At 40.5% G+C, this 26,575-nt stretch overlaps 1 protein-coding gene across 2 annotated transcripts in view; it reads left to right on the top strand.

Moving 5' to 3' along the window:
* cltcl1 (clathrin, heavy chain-like 1) overlaps positions 1–21,471 on the top strand; it is a 68,709-nt gene extending 47,238 nt beyond the window's left edge. Inside the window, exons 20-33 of one of the 2 annotated variants that reach the window (XM_078554475.1) lie at positions 159–342; positions 584–776; positions 2,819–2,976; positions 3,755–3,919; positions 6,523–6,630; positions 10,093–10,260; positions 11,050–11,199; positions 11,489–11,620; positions 11,782–11,892; positions 13,246–13,416; positions 13,537–13,758; positions 15,299–15,319; positions 17,265–17,340; positions 20,290–21,471. In XM_078554475.1, the coding sequence (XP_078410601.1) occupies positions 159–342; positions 584–776; positions 2,819–2,976; positions 3,755–3,919; positions 6,523–6,630; positions 10,093–10,260; positions 11,050–11,199; positions 11,489–11,620; positions 11,782–11,892; positions 13,246–13,416; positions 13,537–13,758; positions 15,299–15,319; positions 17,265–17,340; positions 20,290–20,399 (1,969 nt within the window). In that variant the 3' untranslated portion in view covers positions 20,400–21,471. The remainder of the gene's footprint in view (positions 1–158; positions 343–583; positions 777–2,818; positions 2,977–3,754; positions 3,920–6,522; positions 6,631–10,092; positions 10,261–11,049; positions 11,200–11,488; positions 11,621–11,781; positions 11,893–13,245; positions 13,417–13,536; positions 13,759–15,298; positions 15,320–17,264; positions 17,341–20,289) is intronic. The other variant, XM_078554476.1, reaches the window with a different exon arrangement.
* Positions 21,472–26,575: the final 5,104 nt, after the last annotated feature.

Genomic DNA, 26,575 nt, shown 5'->3' with positions numbered 1-26,575 from the left:
AGTCCTTTGGATAAATATTCAGCTGCAGAAATTTAATTTCAGCAACTGCTTATGTATGGAATAAAGTTGTCATTTCTATTTAATTGCATTGACAGTAAAATGTTTTTGGGATTGATCCTGAGGCATTGTGTTTTTGATGCAATTCCCATCTTGCACAGGAATCTACAGAACCTACTGATTCTCACTGCTATTAAAGCAGATCGCACGCGTGTCATGGAGTACATCAATCGCCTGGACAACTATGATGCTCCTGATATTGCCAACATTGCTATCAGCAATGAGCTTTTCGAAGAAGCCTTTGCAATCTTTCGGAAGTTTGATGTGAACACCTCTGCAGTGCAGGCAAGAACATTAATGTTTTCTTTCATTGATCTGTTGAGGAGATATTACACCTGAATAATAATGATCTATCTAAACGGCAGTGAGTTGGCAGTTTGTATTGGTTATATTGTCTGACTTAGAATGGAGTTTGTGAAGCATTTCAATCAGTTTGAGAAATGACTTGGCTTTTGCTGAATTTGTACTTGGAGAGCAAGCCCAAATATTGATTTGGGAATAAAAGCTTTTTATATTGACCTCTTAGGTTCTGATTGAGCACATTGGAAATCTTGATCGTGCTTATGAGTTTGCAGAGCGTTGCAATGAGCCAGCTGTGTGGAGTCAGCTGGCAAGAGCACAGTTGCAAAAGGATTTGGTTAAAGAAGCCATAGATTCCTACATCAAGGCTGATGATCCATCTGCTTATATGGAGGTTGTGAAAGCAGCCAACAAGAACAGTGAGTAATGGACAATGAATTATCCGTTACTGTTGCTGAGTGCACGTTTCAGGGTGCATTTTTGTAAAGTAAATTAAAACTTCAAGACTCTGGCCATCCACTCTTTCGCTCCCTAATCCACTAATCTTTTTCTTTCCCATCCCCCTAATGCTGCTCCAGTTCATTCCAAGACCACCACCTGCTCATTACATCATTTAGCTAAACTGCGGATGACCCAACCGATCTCCCTGGCTCCCGTACCAGTATAACTGGCTCCTTCTCCCTTTCAAATCTGCCAATACTCATTCCCTCCCATAACCCCTGCATCCTTGCAAGCTGCTGCCCAATCTCCATGTCTCCTGTCCCCAGTTCTTGAATGTACCAATTTTTCTTGTAACTCCATTTATGAGCTCCCTCCAATCATCAAAAGTCTCACCCCTGCCGCAACACTGAAGTAATTGTAATCAAGGTCGCACCACATTCTGTGACCATTACCCTATCCTTTTCTACCTGTCAGCAGCCTTTGTCATGGTTAACCATGCCATCCTCAAGCCTCCTTTTACCCAACTGACTGGGACTATCCTCACCTGGTTTCACTCTTGTCTATCCAGTCTGCAGTAGTTTCTCTTCTCTGCCTCTGGAGTCCCTGAAAGATCCATCCTTTCTCATCCACCACAACATTATCCAAAGCATGCCACCAATTTCTACATGTAAGCTGACAAAATCCCGCCACCATCACCCCTTTGACCCCTCCATTGCCTCTGCTCAATTGCTTGTCCAACATCCATTCCTTGTTGAAATTTCCCCAATTTAAACATGGAAGATCATGTTTAAGTCCATTGCCACTGATTCCATCCCCTTGCTGACCATGCTGTTATCTTACTTGACCTGGAGCTGAGCTTCTAACCCTATATCCTTTCTGTCAGCAAGACTGCCTACTTCCTCTTCCATAATATTGCCCATTTTTGCCTCAGCTCACCTGCTAATACCACCAGACTCAAGTATTTCAGTGTACCCCTGGCTGGGTGTCTCTCGTGCTCTCTCGCGCTTAAACTGAACTCCTCAAACGCTGCCTGTATTCTATTGGCCCATGTGGTACGAATGCTGGCATTAACCAGTTGAGCTGACTGATCTGTTTCAGGGTTATAAACTCGTGTAACTAGCTTGCATCAAGTCTCAAATGCCAATCATTTCTATGCTAGCTAACTAACCTCCATTACTCTATTCTGCCTATTCTGGCCACAAGCATCTCTTTCCTTACCCCTTTCGTTCTGCGATTGACAGTCATACCTTCTGCTGTCTAGGCCCTAAGCTCTGGCATTACCTCCTAAACCACTGCCTCACCAACTCACTTAAAACCTACCTCTTTTGACCAAGCTCCTCTGGCTTGGAGTACACCTATCTGATTACCCCTTGGTGTTTTACTATGTTAAAAGTGCAATTATAAATGCATGTTGAACCTTTTTTTGCTCTTTGATAATCCATTTAGTCAAACAACCCAATGCAGTGCACATTGAAAAGGTCAGCAGAATTAGCTGTATTCCTACAGACTAGCCATGCTGCTACTATCCTACCACATTTTCTACTTTTGACAGCATTAACATTGCAATTCAGAAATAAATTGTCCTGTGGTGATGACAATACACATCCCCAGCTGACCTGGAGTAAGAACCACCAACCAACTGAGGATGGAATGATATGAAAACACCAACCAAAATGTTTGTTTTTTGAGTTGCTGTGTTCCTTCAATTAGAACTAAAATTTCTGCCTCTTCGAGGAAGCGTGCAGACATTTATGTTGACTATTGTGATTTAATATCAACTAAGTTTGACCTACAAATAAATTTTTACAACTATACCCAAATAAATGCTTTACTGCCTGTTAACCTGTACTACATGGCTACCTGATGCTGTTTTGCAGTTCATGAACTTGCTTAGATAAACTAACCATTTCCCTTTAAAATAGTGTTGTAAATTGTTTTGTCAGTTTGCCAGATGTGTTTTGGTGAATTATTATGCAAGTCTTTAATGGTGAGCATTGTCATCCAAATTTCTGTCCTCCAGATAATTGGGAAGACCTAGTGAAATTTCTGCAAATGGCTAGGAAGAAAGCCAAGGAGTCCTATGTAGAGACAGAGCTGATATTTGCTCTGGCAAAGACTAACCGTCTGTCTGAGTTAGAGGAGTTTGTTAACGGGCCCAATAATGCCCACATCCAGCAAGTAAGTTATGTCTTGAGCACATTGTGATAATTTGACAAGCTTCTTGCATTTAAAATGTTGCATACTGACATCCTAAGAGTTCAGAAGTTGCTTAATTTGACTGGTTAACAGACTTCAACCTGAGCTTCATTTGCATGTTTGTTCTCTAATTTTAAGGCCAGTTTAAAATGCTTCACCTGTAAAACAAATCTGCTCCTTGGCTTAAAAGCTAAAATGCATAAAAGCGGCTTGAATCTGTACAAGGGGATTTGTAGTGTGCTGCATTAAATGGAGTGTTTTAGAAAAATTCAGTTAATTTTTCAATAAAGGCTTATAATTTCAAAGTGCTATGAGTTCCCAAACACAGTTCATATGGGAACTATACCAGATGGAACCACTGAAGTGTGTTCTGTAGTGTTTGGGTTAATTGTTTATAATTAACCTTTCACCTAAAACTTGCCCACTATGGAAGTGGAGATGATCAATGATTTCAAGGGGAGATTGGGTGGGCACTTGAAGCAAAAACTTCCAAGACTACAGGGATAGGGTGAGGGAAGGGGACTGACTAATTTGTTCTACAGTGAGCTTGCATAGACTCACTTGATGGGTGGAATGATGGCCTCCTGTGCTGTGCATGACTGACCCTGAAGAGCCATTAGACAGTGTTAATTTTAGGTGTTAGAATTTCTAATCTTTAATCAATATAGAAACAGATTTATGGCACAGAAGGCCATTCACCCCATCAGCCTGTGCTGGAAACATGTACATATGAAGCTAATTTAAACACTTCTGAATGTAGGTTGGTGATCGCTGCTATGATGATGGCATGTATGATGCAGCAAAGTTACTTTACAACAATGTGTCCAACTTTGCTCGCTTGGCTTCCACTCTGGTACATCTAGGAGAGTACCAAGCTGCTGTGGACAGTGCCCGCAAAGCAAACAGCACCAGGACTTGGAAAGAGGTATGAGCCACTCAAACATTTAGGAAGGACAGGCAAAAGAAAAGTTGTTGCGTTGATAAGGGATGGGATTTGCACATTAAGGGAGGATCTCAGTTCAGAAGAACAAAATGTGGAATCTACATGGAGATACAAGAGCAAGGGGCAGCAAACATTGGTAAGAGTTTTTTTATAGGTCACTAAACAGTGGCAGTAGTGTAGGGTGTGGTATTAGGAGATTAGAAGCACATAGTATGGGTAATACAGCAATCATGGGTGACTTCAATCTGCATATAGACTGGGTAAATCTAATGAGTGCTAACGCTGTGGTGGACTAGTTTCTGGAGTGTTAGGGATGGTTTTCTAAAGCAATATGTTGAGGGACTGACTAAAGAACAGGTTACTTTGGATCTAGTATGTAATTGGAAAGGGCTAATAAATCTTGTTGTAAAAGAATCTTTGGGGGTGAGTGACCATAATGAGAGAATTTTACATTTTTTAAAAATGAGGTAGTTTAATCGGAAGCAGGGTGTTAAATTTGAACAAAGGAAATAAGTACAAGGGGCAAATTGGCTGAGGTAGATTGGGAGAATACATTAAAAGGTATGATGGTACATAGGCAATAGTCTTTAAAGAGTTATTACATGGTTTACAGCAATTTTACATTCTTTCAAGGCACAAAAATCCAAAAAGAAAAGTCAGTCAACCGTGGCTAACAAAGGAAGTTGAGGATTGTATAAATACAATTATAAGAAAAGGTTCAAGTTGCTAGAAAGAAATACTAGTAAACCTGAGGATTGGGAGAATTTTAGAATACAACATAGGTCCAAGAAACAAAGGGAGAATAGGATGAATGTAAACTAGCAAAAAACAAATGGAATGTTAAAGCTTCTAATAGGTGTGTAAAAAGGAAATCTTTAGCTAAGACAAATTGTGGGTCCAATATAGGCAGAGTCAAGAGAATTATAATGGGGAGTAGAGAAATGGCAGTGACACTAAATGATTACCTTGTCCATCTTCACTGAGGAAGATGCAAGAAATCTCCCAGAATTAGAGATCCAAGGGACTAGGGAGATTGAGGAAATGAAGGAAAGTAGTATTAATAAGGTTGTTCTGGAGAAATTAATGGGACTGAAGGTTGAGTCCCTGGGACCTGATATTTTACATCCCATAATGTTGGAAAAGGTAGCTATGGAGATGTATTGGTGATCATCCAAAATTCTATAGATTCTGGAACAGTTCCTGCAGATTGGAAGGTAACAAACGTTGTTTTAGAAGAGAAGAGCGAGAAAACGGAAGTACAGACCTGTTAGCCTTACATCAGTAGTAGGAAAATGTTGGAATCTGTGAAGGATGCAATAAATGGACACTTAAAAAATAGTCAACATGAATTTATGAATAGGAAATCATGTTCGACAAACCTGTTGGAGTTTTTCAAGGATGTTACTAACAATTGATAAAGGAGTTGGTGGATGTAGTGTACTTGGATTTTCATAGGGCTTTCGGTAAAGCCCCTCAGGAGGTTGGTTAGCAAAATTTAAAGCGCACGGATTAAGGATTGGTAAACAGGTCATTCTCATGTTGGCAGGCTGTGACTATTGGGGTACCTCAAGGATCAGTACTTGGGGCCCTAACTGTTCCAAATCTATATCAATGATTTGGATGTGGGAACCAAATGTATTATTTTCAAGTTTGGGAATGAGATGAAGCTAGGTGGGAATGTGTTGAGGAAGATGCAAAGTAGCTTCAAGGGGACAGACTTAGTGAGTGGGCAAGATCTTGGCAGATGGAATATAATGTGGAAAAATGAGATCCATTTTGGTAGGAGGAACAGGTGTAGAGTATTTCTTAAATGGTGAGAGATTAGAAAGTGTAGATATATTTGTCAATAAGTCACTGAAAGCTAATGTGCAGGTGTAGCAACCAATTGGGAAGGCTAATGATATGTTTGTCTTTTATCACAAGAGGATTTGAGTACAGGAGTAGTGAAGTTTTGCTTCAATTATTTCAAATCTTGGTGAGATTGCACTTGGAGTACTGTGCAGTTTTTTGGTCCCCTTACCTTGAGGCTATTGTTGCTGTAGAGGGAGTACAACAAAGGTTCACCAGACTTCCTCCTGGGATGGGAGGACTGTCCTATGAAGAGATTGGGGAAACTGGGCCTATATTTTCCAGAGTTCTGAAGAATGAGAGGTGATCTCATTGAAACCTACAAAATACTTAGAGGGATAGACAGGGTAGATGCAGGCAAGATGTTTCCCTTGATTGGGTAGTCTAGGGGGCTACCTAGCTGTAGCCAGGGGGCACAAATTAGTTCTTGCTGAATCGTAAAATAAGATTAAGATTCTGAATCTCTGGACAATTAGCAATGGGCATTAAATGCTGGCCTTGCCAGTGACTTGCAGTTTGTTCATTCTTTGGATGCATTAAAGCACCTAGTTGATCAATAGCCTAAGTTTGTAGATGGACAACAGGTGTGAACATTTTTTGGCTATTTAATAGAAACTTTTTTATATAAATTTCACCTAAACTTTCCTGTGCTAGAAATCTAATTGGCAACTGAACATTGTCCTGATTTTGATAATTTGATTTGAATAATCTTTGATTATTCCCTCTTCACCCTTTAGGTTTGTTTTGCCTGTGTTGATGGCCAAGAGTTCCGCCTGGCCCAGATATGTGGACTACACATTGTCATCCATGCAGATGAACTTGAGGAATTGATTAGTTACTACCAGGTAATTGCAGTTCTACAATGCAGGTTGTATAGTTCCCCTCGAATGTTTGGTAGGCCATAAACTTTTAAAGATGTTCCTATTAATTTTTGAGATGCAAGTCTCTGCTGAATACTGAAACTCTGCATACTGGTGCTTCAACACTTTGCAACCAGTACCAAAACTTGAAATGTAGGCTTAATTTGCTTGCTGCAGATACTAAAGCAGGTGGGGCATGCTGACATACAGTATGAATTTTGTATTTTAAATCCAATGTTTAAGTATTGAGGTGGCCAGAAGTTAAACTCTGATCACCTCTGAATTAGCTTGGATTCTAACACTGCCAGCAGTTTAATAAACATTAAAATTATTGCAACACCAGCCAGGAATGTAAACTGTAACGTGGTAATTTATTTGCATGGAGAAACATGATGGTTGGACCTGGCTGACTGCCACAATATTCTCTAGGAGGCTTGTAACCATAATGTGACAGCAAATGTTGTAGGCTTTTGCTTCTCGTTGTTGACTGAACGAATAATCTTGGAATTGATATTAAGGAACAGTTTCCTTCTAATTGTTGGCCAAATGTAAGGTTTTGTAACTTTTTGATAATTACTAGAAACCGTTTGAAATTCTGTCATGAGTAGAAAGTGGGCTCTAAAGTGATGCCTTGAAGCACTAGCATCTTTCCCAGGCTTTCCAGTTGATACCTTTTTTGTAAGGCTGCAATTATTATCTCCTGATCTCCAGCAGGACCCTGATGCACTGAAAACCTGTATGTACTTAATACAAACCACCTGTGTGGCACATGCACTGTGTTCACAAGTAAAGTGCAGTACCTTGAGCCAGATGTGAAAGGTTAACTGCAACCCTAGAAAGCTGTCCTACCATAACTGTAGAGGAAGGGTTGGGAAAAATTGGAAAGATTATGGGTGGCCATAAAATGTTCAATCCAATCTGAATATGTACGGATGGTCAGCAATAGAATGTTGATCCATGGGGGAATGTTAGAAAAGACAATATGCCTAGTGACTGGGAAGTGATTGGCTAGCTTCCTCATGGCACTGAGCCTATTCTACTCCAAGCATGGCACCTCATTGTTTTTTAGACCGGATCTAATACCTTCCCAAACCTGCATTATGGGAGGCTCTGAAAATGAGACCATGGAGTATGGCTTATGATTTATTAGTTGATCAACTGGGATGCACTAAATGTTTTCTGCTCTGACATTGCACTGAGTGGGCCAGAATTCCATTATTCATTCTAACCACTATGACTGGACTGTTAAAGGAAAAAGGATAGAGCAAGACATTTTCTGAATGGTGAAAAGCTAGAAAGAGTGGAGGCCCAAAGGTACTTGGGGACCCAGGTATATAAATCATTAAAATGTCATTAACAGGTACAGAAAATCAATGTCTAATGGAATGTTGGCCATTTATATCTAGAGGACTCGAATTCAAGGGGCAGAAGTCATGCCTCAGCTCTATAATGCAATAGACAACGAGTACAGTATCCGCTCCATACAAATGCATAATGCCTTCGAAAAGAGAAATTGGCTTTGAATTGAGTACAGCATAGATTACCAGGATAATACCTGGACTCCAAGGGTTTAATTACAAGGAAAGGTTATTCAAGGTTGCATTTCCTGGAATTTAGAAGGTGAAGGAGTGATATGATTGAAGCTTTCAAGATGTTATAGGGAACTGATGGTAGACTGAAATGATTTCTGCTGGTTGAGCCTAGGACTAGAGTATAATCTAAAGATTAGAGCCAGACCCTTCAGGAGTGGAACGAGAAGTATTTCTACACGCAAAGGATGGTATGCTTTGCAATTGGCAAATGTTAGATCAAATTAAAGGATATGGGGCAAAGGTGGCAGTTATGCAAAGCTAGAGAACGTTTCAGATTGACTCTACATTGGCATTGATCTGAAGTGTTAACTTTTCCTTTTCACAAATGCTATCAAACCGTAGTATTTTCAAACCCACGACCACCATAGAACCATACAAAAGTTACAGCACAGAAGGAGGCCATTTGGCCCATCTTGTCCATGCCAGCCTGAGGACACCCAGGTGCCCTTTCTAATCCCCACCTTCCTGCACCCGACCCATAGCCCTGCAGCTTACAGCACTTAAGGTGCAGATCCAGGTACTTTTAAAAAGAGTTGAGTTTCTGCCTCTACCACCAACTTGGGCAGCAAATTCCAGACACCCACTACCTTCTGCATTTTAAAAAAAAAAAAAAAATTCTTCCTCATGTCCCCCTACACCTTCGCCACTTACCTTGAATTTATGTCCCCTGGTTCTAGAATTCTCCACCAAGGGAAACAATTTTATCCTGTCCACTCTATCTATTCCCCTCATAATTTTGTACACCTCAATCAAGTCACCTCTCAGTCTTCTTTTATTCTGAGGAAAATAACCTCAACCTATCCAATCTCTCCTCGTAGCTACACTTTTCTAACCCTGGCAACATTCTTGTAAACCTCCTACTGCGCACTCCTCCAGAGCTGTAATGTGGTGACCAGAACTGCACACAATAATCCAGTTGTGGCCTCACCAGTGTTTTATATAATTCCATCTAGGACAGGGCAGCAGATACATGGGAACACCACCATCTGGAAGTTCCCCTTCAGGCCACTCACCACCCTGACTTGGAAATATGTCCTTGTTCCTTCACTGTCACTAGGTCAAAATCCTGGAACGTTCTCTCCCTAACAGGACTGTGGGTGTCCCTACACCACATGGACTGTAGCAGCTCAAGAAGGCAGCTCACCACCTTCATGAGGGCAGTTAGGGACGGTCAATAAATGCTGGCTGAGCCAGCAACCCCCATATTTTCATTCATGGAATAACAATTTTTTTGTTACATTAAATCATCTGCCTGATACCTCTCTGCACCTTCATATTGTCAGTAACCATTACTTGTTACTAGGTAACTATTGACATGTAAGTACTACAGATAACCTGTTCAAGTCCTGAATCAACAGTGTATAATTTGGTTCCTTCTACTTTTGGAGTTAGTTCAGAGAAGGTTCACTAGATTGATTCTGGACTGAAGGGGTTGTCCTGAGGAAAGGTTGAACATACACATTGGAGTTTAGAAATGAGGTGATATTATTGAAACATGAGATTGAGGGAGTTTGACAGGGCAGATGAGACGATGATTCCCCTTGAGGGATTTTAGCTAGGAGATGGTCAAGTCCTCCTTTTGGAACTGATGAGAAATTTCTTCTTTGTGTCGTTAATCTTGGGATTTTCCATCTCTGAGCAATGAAGGCTGGTCATTGAATATATTTGAAGCTTGAGTTAACAGATTTTTGATCTACAAGGGAGTGAAAGATTGAGGGGCAGTCAAGAAAGTGGAGCTGAGGCCATGATCTTGTTGAATAGCTGAGCCTGCTCAAGGGACCAAATAGCCTCCTACTCTTATGTTCTTATGCCATTGTGTAACCCTTGTATTAAAAGTTGCTTTATTTTATACTAGGATCGAGGGTATTTTGAGGAACTAATCTCCCTCTTGGAAGCAGCATTAGGTTTGGAACGGGCTCATATGGGAATGTTTACAGAGCTGGCAATCCTGTACTCCAAGTTTAAGCCTCAAAAGATGCGAGAACATTTGGAACTCTTCTGGTCCAGAGTTAATATTCCAAAGGTATTTACACAGTTCACACTTTCCACTTGAGCTGATTCTGCTTTATCCAGACTTGAACTGCCCTGCATAGTGCACCATTCTTCATAACCATTGCAAAATATTTTCAAGTGGCTTAAAGGTGATGGCACATTGAAGACTCAACCAAGGCAAAACACTGCGAACTGCTTTCTCCCTGGTGAAATGGGCTTGAATTTATTTTCATTTGGATTGTGGTATTCTGACATTAATCAAGCTATTCTTTAAAGAATTTTCAAAGCTGGAGGTGTCTATTTGGGGTATCTGCCACTGAAAACCATTAGTTTGGTGCTAATTGTAAATCATTTTGAATATTTCTAGTGGTAAGGTCAGTAACCAGAGGACACAGATTTAAGAGCCAAAGGTGATGTAACTTTTATGCAAAGAATTAAATTTCTGGAATGTACTGTCTCAAATGGTGGTGGAAGCAGATTCAACTTTCAAAGAGCAGTTGGATAAATACTTGGGAATATATTTAACAGGGCTATGCTGAAAGAGCAGGAGAGTGGGACTAACTGGATAGCTCTACCAAACAGCAGGCATGATGGGCTGAATGGCTGCCTCCTGTGCTTTATCATACTTTACTGTTCTGTATAGAAAACAGCATAAGATGAAAAAATGTAATAAATACCAAATTTACTGAATTTGCTTTAAATACAATCAAGAATTTCCTTTTTTGAAATTTTGTAATTGGAACCTATTTGCTTGTGTCAGTTAGTTGGTCTCATTTGAACTAGAATTTGCTAACTTTGATCATTGCCTCTTGCTTTCCAGGTCCTTCGTGCTGCAGAGCAGGCCCATCTCTGGGCTGAGCTGGTTTTCCTGTATGATAAATATGAAGAGTATGACAATGCAGTAATTACTATGATGAGTCACCCAACAGATGCTTGGAAGGAAGGGCAGTACAAAGACATTATTGCAAAGGTAATTATGTTGCGGATAGTACAATATGCTGTCATACCCGGTGTGAAATATCCTCTTACAGACCCTCCTGTTTCTGGGTAGTCATGTTTTTATGCAGATTGCTGTTGCTTCACTGCTGGGTCAAAATACTGAAACTGTTACCTAGCTTAGAGCTTTTGCTATGTGGGTATTGGGAGGAGATTTTTGAAGTAACAAGATTTAACAATCAAATTTCTGTTCCTCGTGCCTAGCAAGTGTTTGAGGTGGCTTGCGCAAGATGTTAACACTCTCTCTCTAATTTTCCTCTCAGGTTGCCAACGTAGAGTTGTATTACAAGGCTCTGCAGTTCTATCTGGATTTCAAACCACTATTGATCAACGATCTATTAATGGTGTTATCTCCACGTTTAGACCATACCAGGGCAGTCAGTTTTTTCAGTAAGGTGAGCCATTACTTGTGAAGCGCAGGTCAAAAATCCATTAACTGATTTATATGTGGCCATGATGTGCATTTCTTAAAACTAATTTGTGTATGGGTTAACGCTGCATAACTTCTAAAGTGTTTAGCTGTTGTGTTTGCTTGATTGTGCTCTATGATTTGCAGGCGGACCAGTTGCCACTAATTAAGCCGTACTTGCGCTCAGTTCAGAATCACAATAACAAATCTGTGAATGAAGCTCTGAACAACCTGCTTACTGAAGAGGAGGATTATCAGGTATAGTGCAGAACTGTGTAAAACAATGTATTTAAACTTTTTTTAAGCAGGACAACTAATTGCTCGTAAATTCCCAAGCTGAACCTGAGCTCTTGGGTAAATTAGCAAGCGGCTTTTTTTCATAGCTTAGTGGTCGTGCTCTGGATAGTTTCCCTGCCTGACGTACTTAGAATAGCCCATGAAGGATCAGGAAAAAAAGAAAATGGTGTTTAGCGAAGGGTATTCTTTCCATTGCATATTTACCTGTGACTCATCACTGCTTTAGGGAATTCCTGCTTTCCAATTGATTGGGTGGCCATTTAAAACCAAGTTGTACCATATATTAACTTCACTTGGGATAAAGATATTCTATTAAATAGGAAGATTTGTTTCTCATGTCACAACTGACTTGAGGATTGGTTTGTCTTTCATAATTGAGCTCAGGACTATTTTTTTTTCATTTATGGGCTGTGGGTGTTGCTGGCTAGGCCATCCGCAGTTGCCCTTGAGAAGGTGGTGGTGAGCTGCTGCCTTGAACTACTGCAGTCCATGTGGTGTAGGTACGGAAGGGAGTTCCAAGGTTTTAACCCAGTGATAGTGAAGGAATGGTGATATATTTCCAACTCCAGATGGTGAGTGGCTTGGAACTTCTAGGTGCTGGTGTTCCATACTTTAAATAGAACCAGTGTTGTTCCTTGTATATATTGTATTGTTTCCCTTGGTGGAGAATTCTAGAACCAGGAGACATAGATTCAAGGTAAGTGGCAGAAGGTGAAGGGGGGACATGAGGAAGAACCTTTTTACACAGACGGTAGTGGGTGTCTAGAATTCGCTGCCCAAGTTGGTGGTAGAGGTAGAAACTCTCAACTCTTTTAAAAAGTACCTGGATCTGCACCTAAAGTGCTGTAAACTGCAGAGCTATGGGCTGGGCGCAGGAAGGTGGGATTAGAAAGGGCACTTGGGTGGGATTAGAAAGGGCACTTGGGTGTCCTCGGGCTGGCATGGACAAGATGGGCCGAGTGGTCACCTGTGCTGTAAATTTTCTATGGGTATCTCATTTTAAATGCATTTTTAGGAAGTATTTTTGGCCCATAAAACCCCTGTGGCTAGCCTTACCCTTTTGTCTTTGAGTACATGATGCTGCAGCTACTTGGATCAAAGCCCCAAGTTCTCTTCCTCCAAGGAGCTGCTGCTGGTTCTCTCTGTCAACCCTAAAAGACATCCCTGATGATTCTTTTGGAATGGGAGCAAGTGTAAGCAGTTGGGTTTTATCCAAAGTACAAAATCCAAAAGATTTGAATTAAAGTTCAGTCAGCAACTTGCATTTAGAAATCTGCTCTGACTACTTTGGCTGTTTTGTTTCACCCTTTACAGGGTTTACGTACATCTATTGATGCATATGATAACTTTGACAACATTATCCTCGCTCAGCGCTTAGAAAAACATGAACTAATTGAATTTAGGCGCATTGCTGCTTATCTCTACAAAGGTAACAATCGCTGGAAACAAAGTGTGGAACTTTGCAAAAAAGACCGTTTATACAAGGTAAGCATCGGTTTGAATGTTTTTCAATCCAATCCAACAGACACTAGTGAAAAATTTGATTCAGAACTTTTTATTTCGTGTAAGGCTTAGACTTTTGAGTAACTGTCTTGTGTTTTGCAGGATGCAATGCAATATACAGCAGAATCCAAGGACACAGAGCTCTCTGAGAAACTCTTGCAGTGGTTCTTGGAAGAGGGCAAGGAAGAATGTTTTGCATCCTGCTTATTCACATGCTATGATTTATTACGGCCAGATGTAGTTCTTGAGCTGTCATGGAGGCATAACATCATGGACTTTGCAATGCCATACTTTATTCAAGTTATGAGGGAATATCTTAGCAAAGTAAGTGAAAACCATAGGTTTTTTTTTAAGCCTTTGCACTACTTCCCATCACCGGCCTGCCAACAAGAACAGAGTGTAACATTTTTAACAAAAAAGCAGCTTACTATAGAGATTGCATTTGCAAACAAGATATTGAACCTTTTGGAAAGTATGAAAGATGACAGTTTGCTAAAAATTCAACTTAACTTTGATTCTTAGCTTGAGCATTGGCCTAGTATGATAGAATACATATTTATTTTCAGCCAGGCTTTCATCTGTTATAACCTTTTACCCTGTTAAGTCTGAGTAGACATTCTTGCATAGTCGAGCATGAGTAGAATTGGTAACTTTTAAGTGCACTTGGTGGTTTTTGTATTCCTACTGATCCTAGGGCTTGTGTATCCAGTGTAGTAACACGTCCCAAGGCACTTCACTGGAGCGTTGCTAAATGTTTGATACTGGACCACAAAATATTAGAAGTGACTAAAGGTTTGGTCAGAGGTAGGCTTTAAGTGTCATAAAGGAGAAAAAGATGTAGGTCCTTACCTAGCTGGGGCAGCTGAATGACTACCGATGGGGGATCGATTTAACATCTGATGTACAAGAGGTCAGAATTGGAGAAGCAGATTGTGGAAATGGGAAATTTGTCGAACAGTAGAAGATTCGGCAGGCGGGTGGAAGTGGGGCAACCTCCAGTACAATTTCCTGCCCAGTGACTGTGCAGGTCCAGCAATTTGAGCCTAGAAGCTTTGAATGAGAAGCTTGAGTACAGTTGAGGTGCTTAGCAACATGCACAGATTTTATACACCCCATAAGCACAAGTTAATGCAAAACTTTACTCTCTGCATAGTTTCTTATTTCTTAATTAGATGCAATTCAAACATGAAGATTGCCTCTTGTGTCCTAGGTGTAGCAATTTTTCAACTGGTTCAAAAACAACCAAGCTTACAGTTTGATGCAGCAAATTTTATCACTGTACCTATGTTTTCCAAAGGCCAGGCTTGGCTTTAGATGTTCAGATTGGCTGAAGTGTAGTTAGCAAACTAGAATAGACACTACAGCAAATTTAACAGATTAAATATTCATGAACCATTACAGCAATGGATTTGCTGTTGACAAGTGCCTCAGTGGACATTTGGGTACTTTGTCTACATATAAAATATATTTCTACTGAGTCTGCATTAATTTGTCTATTTTATGGAGTGTACTTCAATTAATATTAAGTCAAATTAGGATTGCAGTTGCATAAGTAAGTGAATTACAGATGGTGCAGCCTTGAATATGTACATAATGGTTAACCTGTAGCAATGCATGTTGAATTTCATAGTTCATGGTGGCATTCAATAGACAAACTAGCCAACTATTACCTACCTGTAGACTTAAAGTGAAGGTGTTTTTGAATTGTTTTTGTTTTCCAACCAGAAATTGAAACATGTCCTGGTGCAGCCCTACTAACATTAGAAAATCTTTCTGCATGGATCACATTTTTGATTTTTGATTTTGTTATTGAATTTGTTCTTTTGCTCTAGGTTTCAAGTTTCACTTCTGAATTTTTTTGCAGGTTGATGAATTAATGGAAAAGGTGACCATCTGCTTTTTCTTTAATGTAGTTGGACTCCCTGAAATTGTAGCTGTAGGTGTTTTTGCTCAATGCAGAGGGAGATCTTTAACCTGACCATAATTCAGTGCCTTGTAATTCTAGTGTAGACTAATCCTTAATAAATAACTCAATTGCTAGTTGTTTTATAAAACTTGCTTGTTGTTTTATCTAACTGCAAGATTTTTGTTTGGCTTAATGTACTTTTCTACCTTCTGAGACTCCTGTGATACATGCTGATTTAAACATGTCCTTTCAAACCTCCCTGCTGTTCTTTCCTTTTCCAAGGATGTGTTTACATTACATATATGGCTTTATAAATCAACTTTCCAGCTCTTAAAACCCTGCTGGGTGTTTTCACCACTTGCCAACAAGATGGGTCCTGAGCATGGTACAATTTACCCTAGGAGTGAGTTGACCTGACTAACTTTATTTTTAATGTGCTACCTAGAGACATTTTTCATCTTCCTGTTCAGATATTAAGGAAATTTTAATCTTGGCCTGTTAAAAACTCATTCAGGTTTTTGCAAAAAGAATTGATATTTTAACTTCTAACTAGTAAATTTGCCACCCACTGTCCAGCACAACTCAAATTATGTCCCTACAGTGGTGCATTTCAGCTTTTTGAAAGTATAAAACATGAGCAACTACTCAGTTACCTGCAATTTGCAGAGGTTAATTTCCCTTTAATATTCATAGTGATGCTGCTTGGTTTTCTTTTGCCCTGTTTCCTTCACCATAACACTTCAAGTCAACTGCTCAGTAACTGATTAAAGCCAAAGCAATATTGATGAGGCTAACTGGCATTTGATGCAATAGACAGTTGACAAAAGTGCATAGTAATAGGCTTCATTTACTGGCTCAAAAATATAACTGATTCCAGCATGGTCTGTGCAGAAACATGTGCCAATTGATCAGGGCCGTGTATGTTGGGCTAAAATTGTTATTGGACAATATGATAATTTCTCCCTGCTCCTTCCTCCCCCCCACCTGCCCTTCCTTTCTCCCATGTTTGCTACAGAGAATGTTTTTTGCCCAGTTGTGGACTGCAGGTCTGTTCCTGCTTGGCATACTGGCTACTGTCATCTATTTGTGGAAACTGACCCTGTTCCAAAAAATAATTTTTTGGAATGATTCTAGTAACTCTGGCTGGGGTAAATACTGTTGTATATGTTGCTAAATTTTACAAAGTAAAGGTCTCATGTTTCAGTCCACTGGCTGATTTCTAGGGCAACAGTAGAGGCTACGCTCAACCCTTCTGTCTGTCTGAAGTAACTAACAGTTCTTGATTCTGAACTGTCCTCATTCTACCACACCCCCCTCCTACCCAAGAGGGATGTGGGTACAGAGTAGGTTTGATAGAAATGAGCCTAGTTATCTAAATTTATGCTTATTAGACCTAATATCCTCACTTGAGATAATGGGGTCTGCTGTTTTGAATGTAGAATCATCCTGTTGTCATGTCGCGCCTCAGAAGAGAGAAAATTAGGAAATTGTCTTCGCAGCATTCTGCAAAATTTACTCATTACCTTTTTGTAATCTCGTTTCTTACTATGCATTAACACTTAGAATTTCTAGTTTAAAATCAATATGCATAACTTTTCCAAGCATTAAATGACTGTCTTTTTGTCTTGTCACCTGCACAGTTTTTTCCATGGTAAATGCATTGAACCTTTAATGTATTGTGTAGATTTTACCCAGGCAACTTGCTCACTGTAGACAAAGTTCCCCTCCAGTAATAGAATGCCTTTTTGTGGCCCTTTCATGCAAATACTGAAATGGAGGTAAGTATCCTGGTTGTATGAGCTCTACTTTGGATGTTTCTTTGTAACATTGGAGGATTGTAACTTTGTGAGCGATGAGTGGATTGTTATATATTGCCTTAACTTTTCAGATGAACTTTAAATTTTTCTTAATCTTTAAACCATAGGTAGATAAACTTGATGCTTCAGATAGCTTGAGGAAAGATGAAGACCAAGTGACTGAACCAGCTCCACTAGTATTTGGTAGGTTTGCTTAGTTGAGTTGTAATGTGTTTTGATTCAACTATCACTATGATAAGCTGGAAAATTGTATTTAATCTTGGTTAGTCATGAAATTTGCCAAATTTTAAAAATCCAACTGGCTCACTAATGCCTTAGCCTGACCTACATGCAACTCCAGTCCCATATTTGTAGCTGACTTGTTTGCTCAACATATCCTAGTGAGTTAGACAATTGTAATGTCCAATACAGTTCATCATGGTTCAGAACAAAACTTGAAGTCTTGTGCAAAACCAAAATATTCAGATATTGGAAATTTGGAAACACCCAACAAATCAGGCAGACATGGAGAAAAATAATTACCTCTCAGAACTAAGAGTTCATTGATCTGTAACATTAACTCTCTCTTGCTTGGGTCAGGCAACACCTTTTGAGTTTCCAGCATTGGTTTTATGCTGTGGGATCTGCCTCACCATCATTGGGGGAAATGGTGTCCAAGTTTGATAGTTTCTGAGACTGTCAAGTTGTCAGCTGACAACCCACAACCACCACCAAATAGAAGGACAAGGGCAACAGATACATGGGAGCACCATCAGCTGAAAGTTCTCCTTCAAGTCACTCATTACCCTGACTTGGAAATATCGCCATTCCTTCACTATTGCTGGGTCAAAACCCTGGAACTGCCTCCCCAACAGCACCGTGGATATCTATACCACGGGAACTACAGTTCAAGAAGGCCACTCACCGCTATCTTCTCAAGGACAATTGGGGATGGACAATAAATGCTGGCCTAAGCAAGTGATGCCCACATCCTGTAAAATGAATGGAGAAAAAAATCCCAGATTCTTTATTCCCATTTTATGTGGCTTTCTAAACCATCAACAGAATTGATCGAGGGCACAATGCTGGGTAGTTAGGTGCATTTGACCCTCGGGCTCTTCAAACAATGACTTTTGGAACCTTTGACCCTTAAGTTTTGCAGCTTCCAATCCAGTGAGGGTGATTAAATCTAATTCCCACTTGCTTCTTCTTTACTGCCGTCTCCTTCACTTTGACATTGGTACATGTTGGATGCCACTGGACATCACCTTAAGAGGAAACACTAAGGGAGCTGAGTTTTTTTTTATTTGCTCATGGGATGTGGGTGTTGCTGGCCAGGACAGCATTCATTAGTTCAGGGGCATTTAAGAGTCACTCGCATTGCTGTGGGTCTGGAGTCACATGTAGGCCAGATTTCCTTTCCTGAAGGTTTTTGCAACAATTGACAATGGTTTCATGGTCATCATTAGACTTTTATTGAATTCAAATTCCACCATCTGCCTTGGCAGGATATGAACCCAGGTCCCCTTGGTCTCTGGATTACTAGTCCAGCAACAGTACCACTACACCATCGCCTCCCTCTTACCACAGTGCCCTGCTATTATCACTGACTGAGCTGAAGGACTGCTACTGGAGTGGTCCTATCAGTGAGGAATCAATATTGGACACTCATAACACTCTACACCATCAGATGACCATAATTTGTAGTTTCACTAAACCAGGCTTGGAAAGAGTTTAGGTGTGCTTGGAACAGAACTAAACCACACCTTCATCAGATTGATGAACTACCATACAGGATTACCTGCATGCTAAACATCAAAGCAGCAGCCTATAGAAAAGGTTGGACAATGCTATAAACCAAATCTGAACAAAGCTGTTTTACATGGAAAGTTGACAAGTGAAATGTTTAATCCATGGTGGAACTCTGGTTCTACTAAAAAGTGAGCTTGCACATCTCTGGATATGCATAAATTTCAAAGCAGCAAGTGGAGCTAAAATTTGAACTTGCAGGTGCTTTATGGCTTCTGTACTTGTGCTTTTGATAACTATTTGACCTCCTAGGCATCTTGAAAGCTCCATCTTTCACTTAATGCATACATCATTTTCCCAATTTAATGCCTTGATTCTTAAATTGCACTCACTGCCGACTTTTATGCCCTCTTGAAGACTTGTAGTTCTTTTTGGTTCTCCAAAAATCAGTTATCGCCAACAAATAGCTTGTTTCCATATGCTTAGATACAGATTTGAGGCCCAGCAAACAACTTTGTATCCACACCACCCACTTCCTTTTGTACCCTCTACTTGGTGCAGTGATATTCTGTTGCCTTGCCAGATGCTGTCAATTCAGATACAGTACATCCATTGTATTCATCTACACAATTGCACTTATTTGAAAGTTTAATTTATCAAACCTGCTGGATGAAACTTGCATTTAAATCCATACTGGCTGGCTCTAATTCTCTCAGCACACTCATTTGATCTCAATTTATGGTTTGACTTTTCTACTTAAAGCTCAACTAACTGGTTGCAGTTTATTCTCTCTCTGAGCAGTTGCATATGTAAGAATTCACATGTTGAACAGCCTGTTGTAGTGGCTAAGACATTTTTTGTCTACCTGCACACATGCATTGCAGCATCACTCCTATCTCATTAAAGTACTGAACTTACATCTTTACAAAATTAAATAGTGTAATACTTGCCCTTAATTGAAACCTTTGCAACTTTTGCTATTTTCCTTTTCAGACTGCCTTTTACTAGCACCCTCTGCCCAAAGAGATGGAGGGCCGAATGAGATAGGGCTTCCTGAATCTTTACTGAAAAATGCTTAATTCATGGATCTAGGATGAAGTCAGTCCCTCTTCAGACTTCTGGGGTCTGTCCCTGTATAAAGTATTGAATGTGATGGAAGTGAAATATTGAACAGCTTGTTTTAAGCAGTGTTATCCATTTGGTAACTTGGCGCTATGAAACTTTATTTTTATGAAGCAGATTTGCTTAAGGATTTTCATTTTCTGTATATTGAAGTCTCAATCCCCAATCAATGGGTATTAATTGCAGCAGACTTGAAATTTGTCCTGTGTAAACCACTGGTAGGTACCCAGTGCAGCAATATGATTCTGTACACGTCGTAATTTTTATGCTTTGATTTTCTAGGTCAGCAGTTGATGTTGACGGCAGGCCCCACTGCAGTCCCCCCTCAGCCTGGTTATGCTTATAGTTATCCAGCTGGCTACGCTCAGCCTGCTTATGGCTTCAACATGTAGAGTGTCATGAGTTGTCAGTTTCACCATTGCTACCCAAATCTTCATGAAAGCATATGACCTCCATAGAGCACAGGATTATGGCTGAACACTTCTGCAGCATGAAGATTTATAAAGGACTTCTGTTACTGTTATTTATTACACACACACTTACATTTCAACTCTACCTTAAAATGTAGCTTTTTTTAAAATTGTATTTGGGAAATACAAACTGAGGCACTGATTTAAAAATGAGTAAGGAAAGTGTTAACTAGCTTATTGAATCTAGTAATATTTCCAGTAGATAGCTACCATTTTTGTTTACAAAGTTGGTGGCTTAGTGCAATGTGAACTGTATTTCTTCCCCCTTGCCCACACGTTTAGCTTGGGTGATGCATTGAGATGAGGAGTAATGGTACTGAAGGCAGTGTTCAAATGTTCCCTGGAGTTTGTGCTTGGAATTAACTTTGCCAGTATCTGCATGCGTTGCCAAATATTTAATGCTGAAAGTGCAGTTAGGTGAATGCAGACTTTTCTTTGCATTCTTTATTGGTACAGCACTAAATTCCTGTTTGGCCTCCCTTGTGCGGAAGGGTTCTAGCTTCTATGGATAGAGCACTCTGTTCTGTATCAGTTTGGGCCCCCATGCCAAAAATGATCTGTGCCACTGTTATTAAACATTTTGTGCCTAATGTAAAATTTATGATAAGGACCCTTGTTGCTAATCATGAATATTAGGTTTAATAGAATGTAAACCCAAGCGTCAGCACTATTTGAAGTTTTTTGAATCTTTAGCAGAACACATTCTGGCAAATGGTCTTTATTGAACAGCAGTTAGTTGGGGGCCATGTGATAATGAGGATGAGAATTTGATTCAGCCCAGTATGAAATGCTGGTTATAGTGATGACAGTGCATTTAAAGGGAAATTGTGCTGTTAAAGTTTCAGCATCAAAGGTATTGTGAATATTTACTTTGTACAGTTGCGCAAACTTATTGGTTAGCAAAAAGAAATGGATGTGCATTTGACTTCCCCCTCCTGCTGCCCTCATGTCATGTCACCAGAGGGATTAATAAAGTTTGCACATATAATTCTCATGCTGTATGCTGTGCAATTCATTGTCTCAAATGTATTTACTTCATGCAGAAAAATTTAACCTTTTAAAAGCTAATGTATGAGTTCTGCTGATAGGATTATCAGGCTTTCTGGGTTTTTAACCTGGATCTTTTGGTATCTTTTGCAGGCTATCAAAATGCAATCAGACCTGTCTTTTTGGAGTAGAAGTTATTTTTAAATGTTTATATGCAAAGCTGAAAACACCACTATTAGTTGAAATGCCAGAAACAACATGTGCTGGGAATTGGAACCTGTTGGGTAAGAATGCAGTAGATGTTAATGTTGGACACTAGCAAGGCAGGGAGCATGACTGCAGTGCCCCAAGAAAATTCTCCTGATTCAGCTGAAGTTCCTGAACTTGACTGATCTATTACCAGGTCCATTAGGCTCTGATTTCAACCTGTGTCCATGGTGACTGGGGCATTGGTGATCAGAATGAGTTATAGCCATAGAATGTTTAACTGAATGTGGCTTTCATAATTTCATAATGTGATTTTAATTGTGTCCTGGGAATTGCATTAGCTGTTTTTGTCTTGCTTGATGGCAGTTTTTCATCTGTCAGCAATTGGTACACTGGTGTTTATGTATTGTTATCTTTGATAAACTTGGCACGAAGCTTGACTGTGTCACGCAATTCCTGTAGTTGTAAGCCAATCAGCCTATCACTCATTTTATACCACAGCAGAAACACTGGTTTACTGTAAGCATGCTCTTACAAGGACAAGGCTGTTTGCAACAGGCGATTTGAAGTGGTCTCAATAAGACAAACGGGTTTACTCTGCCCCAAAGGTCCATGCTGAGATTTGGTTCTAGAGACTTGGGCAGCATAGCACCTCCAAGTGACTACGTTCTGGGTGTATGAGCTAACTTTGGGGCTTTGACTGTCATGCATGAGCTATTGATTTCTAGCAGTGATCAGGAACCTTAATTCTCCTTTCCACTTTTCAAAAGGCTGGCCACTTGAGACCTGGCCACTTGAGACCAGCTGTGAGCTCCCCTCACCTGCCTGAAATCGGCTCATCCCAGGGATTCAATTTCAAGTGTTCTGAGTCAAAGTTCAATGTTTAACTCTAAATTGTTCCTGAGCACCATACGCAAACCATCTCCCCTCTTTCTTTAATCCCAACAAGTATCAAGTAGTTTAATAGAAGACTTGCCAGCTGGTAATGGATGACTGAGGACATTGCTCTTTCCACTAAAGTTAAATAAAACTAGTGAGTGCCAAAGTTTCCTTAGAACTAATGACTTCTGAATTTTTGGATTTTTTTTTGTAACATTAAGACATTTTTACACAAGCTCAAACCAGCAGGGAAAGATGATCCTGGCACCCTTCCTAACGAGGAACTGGTCCTGCTCCCTTAAAGCATAGCCATATGGTACAGACTAAGAACCTCCAATATAATTAATTGCTGCATGAAGACCCCTGATTAACATGAATCTTGTAATGCTGGTTTTAAGAAATAAGCATTATATCTAGTATTCATGTGACACAATTGGGACTAATGAATGGACCAAAGATTTCAGTGGTTTGTGCCCTGATTAGCTTCCTTCCATCTGCAAGGGATGATCTTTTGATGGCTGAACAAGCCAATTCTGGAAAGGAAAGTGCAGACAAGTTCCTCCTTACCAGTGGTGTAGGGTGATCTTTTGACACCTTGTTTGCAGGGCTGTTATCTGTCTTAGTACTTCTGAAACCACACCTTGTGGTGAATTCCTGCCTATAGCTAGTGTTGCTATTTGCATCAATTGTCAGTTTCTTACTTGTCATGATTGAGGGCTTTTTGTCTCTTCACAGCATCTTTGAATCGGACTATTGGTCTCTTGGCATAGGCTACCTCCCCATGTAACATATCCTTGGGGATACAGCCATCTTGCATGCTAGCTTGGACAAGTGCACAAGGTGATATAGGGTTAGCCTGCTTGGCATGGTCACACAGAACTGCTCCATTGGTGAATGCCTTCCCCTGCTCTTTGCACAATTGCAGAAATGCTGAGTGGATGATCTAACTCTACCTCCTCCAGAGGGCCCCAGCATCAAAAATGCCAGTCTTCAGCCAATTTGATTCACTCCACGTGATATCAAGAAACAGCTGAAGGCACTGCATGCTGCAAAGGCTATAGGCCCTGACAATATTCCAGCAATAATACTGAAGACTTGCGCTCCAGAACTAGCAACAGACACATAAGAACGCCACCACCTGGAAGTTCCTCTCCAAGCCATTCACTATTCTGACTCCTTCATTGTCATTGGGTCAAAATTATGAAACTCGCTCCCTAAAAGTACTGTGGGGTGTACCTATACCTTGTGGACAGCAATGGCTCAAGAAGGCAGCTCACCACCACATTCTTGAGGACCATTTAAGCATGGGTAATCAATGCTGGCCTAGCCAGTGACAACCACATCCCATGAATAAATAATAAACATACCATGGTACTTTTTTTGCATTCACCTGACAATAGTGTTTGTGCCCATCAATCTGTTAATTAAAACATTTGTGTGTGTTTACCCTTTCCTCACACAGCCAACAAAATGCAATAAATACCTATCAATTTTATGATACTTACAGCTTAGACTATTCAAAACTTGTTTTGGTAGATAACTGTGAATGCTAACAATTTAGGTCCACCAATTGGAATAACAACATTAAGTGGTGGTAACTTGGAAGGTAAATGTGCATTGTGCACTAGTTTCATGATGCAACTACCTACTGCTATTTTATTATTATGACTTAAACTTTACTAGAGAAAGAAAGAACCCACTGCAAATATAAATTACTCTTGAGTGTGTCCTTTCCAACTTCTGAAAACGAGCAGAGTTTTCTGGAGGTAGCAAGCATTGCAGAAAGTATTTTTAATAAACTTCAAAATCAAAATGAAGGATACGGAAGTCTGATATGGGCCAAAGTTGCTGGCTGATCTTTAGACAATGTTCTGGATTTGAGCCTGTAGATTACACTGTTCAGAGCAGTGCAGTGTTACCTGTAGATGTCAGGCAAACAAACTCAGCTTGCATTTATATATCACCTTACATGTCCAAAAGCACTTGGCTGTTCTGAAGTGAGCCAGAAATATGGCAGACAATTAATACACAGTAAGCTCTCTTCACAGCAATGAGCTTATCTGCCTGACATTGAGGAATAAATGTCCCCTGCTCTTTGCATTATACCGAGGTTACCATTGACCAGAAACTAACTGTACTAGCCATGTAAATACTGTGGTTGCAAGAACAGGTCTGGCTAGGAATCCTGCGGCAAGTAATTCACCTGCTGACTCCCCAAAGCCTGTCCACCATCTACAAGGCACAAGTCAGGAGTGTGATGGAATAATCCCCACTTGCCTGGATGAGTGCAACTCCCACAACACTCAAGAAGCTTGATACTGTCCAGGACAAAGCAACCCGCTTGATTTGGCACCACATCCACAAACATTCACTCCCTCCACCACTGATGAACAGTGGCAGTAGTGTGTACCTTCTACAAGATGCACTGCAGGAACACAGCAAGCCTCCTTAGACAGCGTCTTCCAAATCCATGACCGCTACCATCTAGAAGGCCAAAGGCAGCAGATACATGGGGACAGCACCACCTACAAGTTTACCTCCAAGCCACTCACCATCCTGACTTGGAAATATATCACTGTTCCTTCACTGTCACTGGGTCAAAATCCTGGATCGCCCTTCCTAACAGCACTGTGGGTGTACCTACACCACATAGACTGCAACTGTTCAAGAAGGCAGCTCACCACCACCTTGTCAAGGGCAGTTAGGGGTGGGCAATAAATGCTGGCCTAGGCAGTAATGCCCACATGCCGTGAATGAATTAAAAAAAACATGGTACTGATTCACCTGATAATAGTGTGTCAGTTTAAAGTTTCAACTGAAAGATAACACCTCTGATGATGTAGAACTGAGGGAGCGCTGCACTGAGCTGCTAGCAATGTGCTCAAGCCTCTGAAATGGAACTTGAACCATGCCTTCTGCCTCTGAGGCAAACTGGTTAGCCATATGCCAATTAACGTGGAGGCCATACTGTTCAGAGATGGAGAGGCATACTACAACTTGCATCTATATTGCACCCTTACCCCAGTAAAATGTCTCAAGGCACTTCACAGGAATGTCATCAACCAAAATTTGATGGAGGCCACTCTAGGGCAGCTGACCAAAGAGGTAGGTTTTTAGAAGCATCTTAGAGGTTGGAGAGGCAGAGGAGTTTAGGGAAGGAATTTGGTGACTAAGATCTGACTTGAGAGAGGGCAGAATTGGAGGAGCACAAGTTTCCTGGAGGGCCGCAGGAGGTTCAAGATGGTGAGGGATTTGAGAACCAAGATGAAAAATTAAAAATAGTTGCAAGCCAGCAATAGATCAGTGAGCAGAGGGGTGAGGAGAGTGATTTGAAGATGACCATGCTTTTTCTGCTCATGTTGCACATTTAATTGTTTTACTTGTATCTCTACATGACAAACTGTAGGAGTGCAGAAAATGAACAGGCACACGCCAGCCACAGCTCATCTCTCTTCAGTTGAAGTGTGTATGTGAAATCCTGTTGATTTAGAACAAAGAAAAGCGTGAGGCCTGAAAGTTTCATCTGCTGATCTTAACCTCCCAACTTCTAGTTTCCAACGTTGACACGTTGCTGAGTATCTATGCAGACAATACATCAAATATTGTTCTGAATGGATCGTAAATTCTAAACTACATTAATGAGCTCAAACACCAATAATGGCAAATGAGAGGATGAGTCAACACCCCAGCCCATCACTGGTTCTATGGGTTTGAAAAGCTGGAGAAGCTCGATGTGATTTTGACTGCCCACTTTCCTGTTGTAAACTTGTAATAAAAGTAAATCAAACCAAGTGGCCGTGACTCCCCCTCCACCCCAAGCCCTCCTGTTCCTGCCTTTATTGTGAATTGTTGCACCCTTAATATACTCATTATATTATAAGTTGAGCTTATAGAGTTAAATTTTCAATCAGTCGTGATTACTTGGAATGGCGGAACAGCATGAAGGGGTTAAATCACAGCATCACAGAATCTTTGCAGTGCAGAAGGAGGCCATTCGGCCCATCAAGTCTGCACTGGCTCTCTGA

The sequence above is a fragment of the Cetorhinus maximus genome, chromosome 12 (genome assembly GCF_964194155.1).
Source record: "Cetorhinus maximus chromosome 12, sCetMax3.hap1.1, whole genome shotgun sequence".
Taxonomy (NCBI): domain Eukaryota; kingdom Metazoa; phylum Chordata; class Chondrichthyes; order Lamniformes; family Cetorhinidae; genus Cetorhinus; species Cetorhinus maximus.
This window is presented reverse-complemented; position numbering and strand designations above follow the sequence as displayed.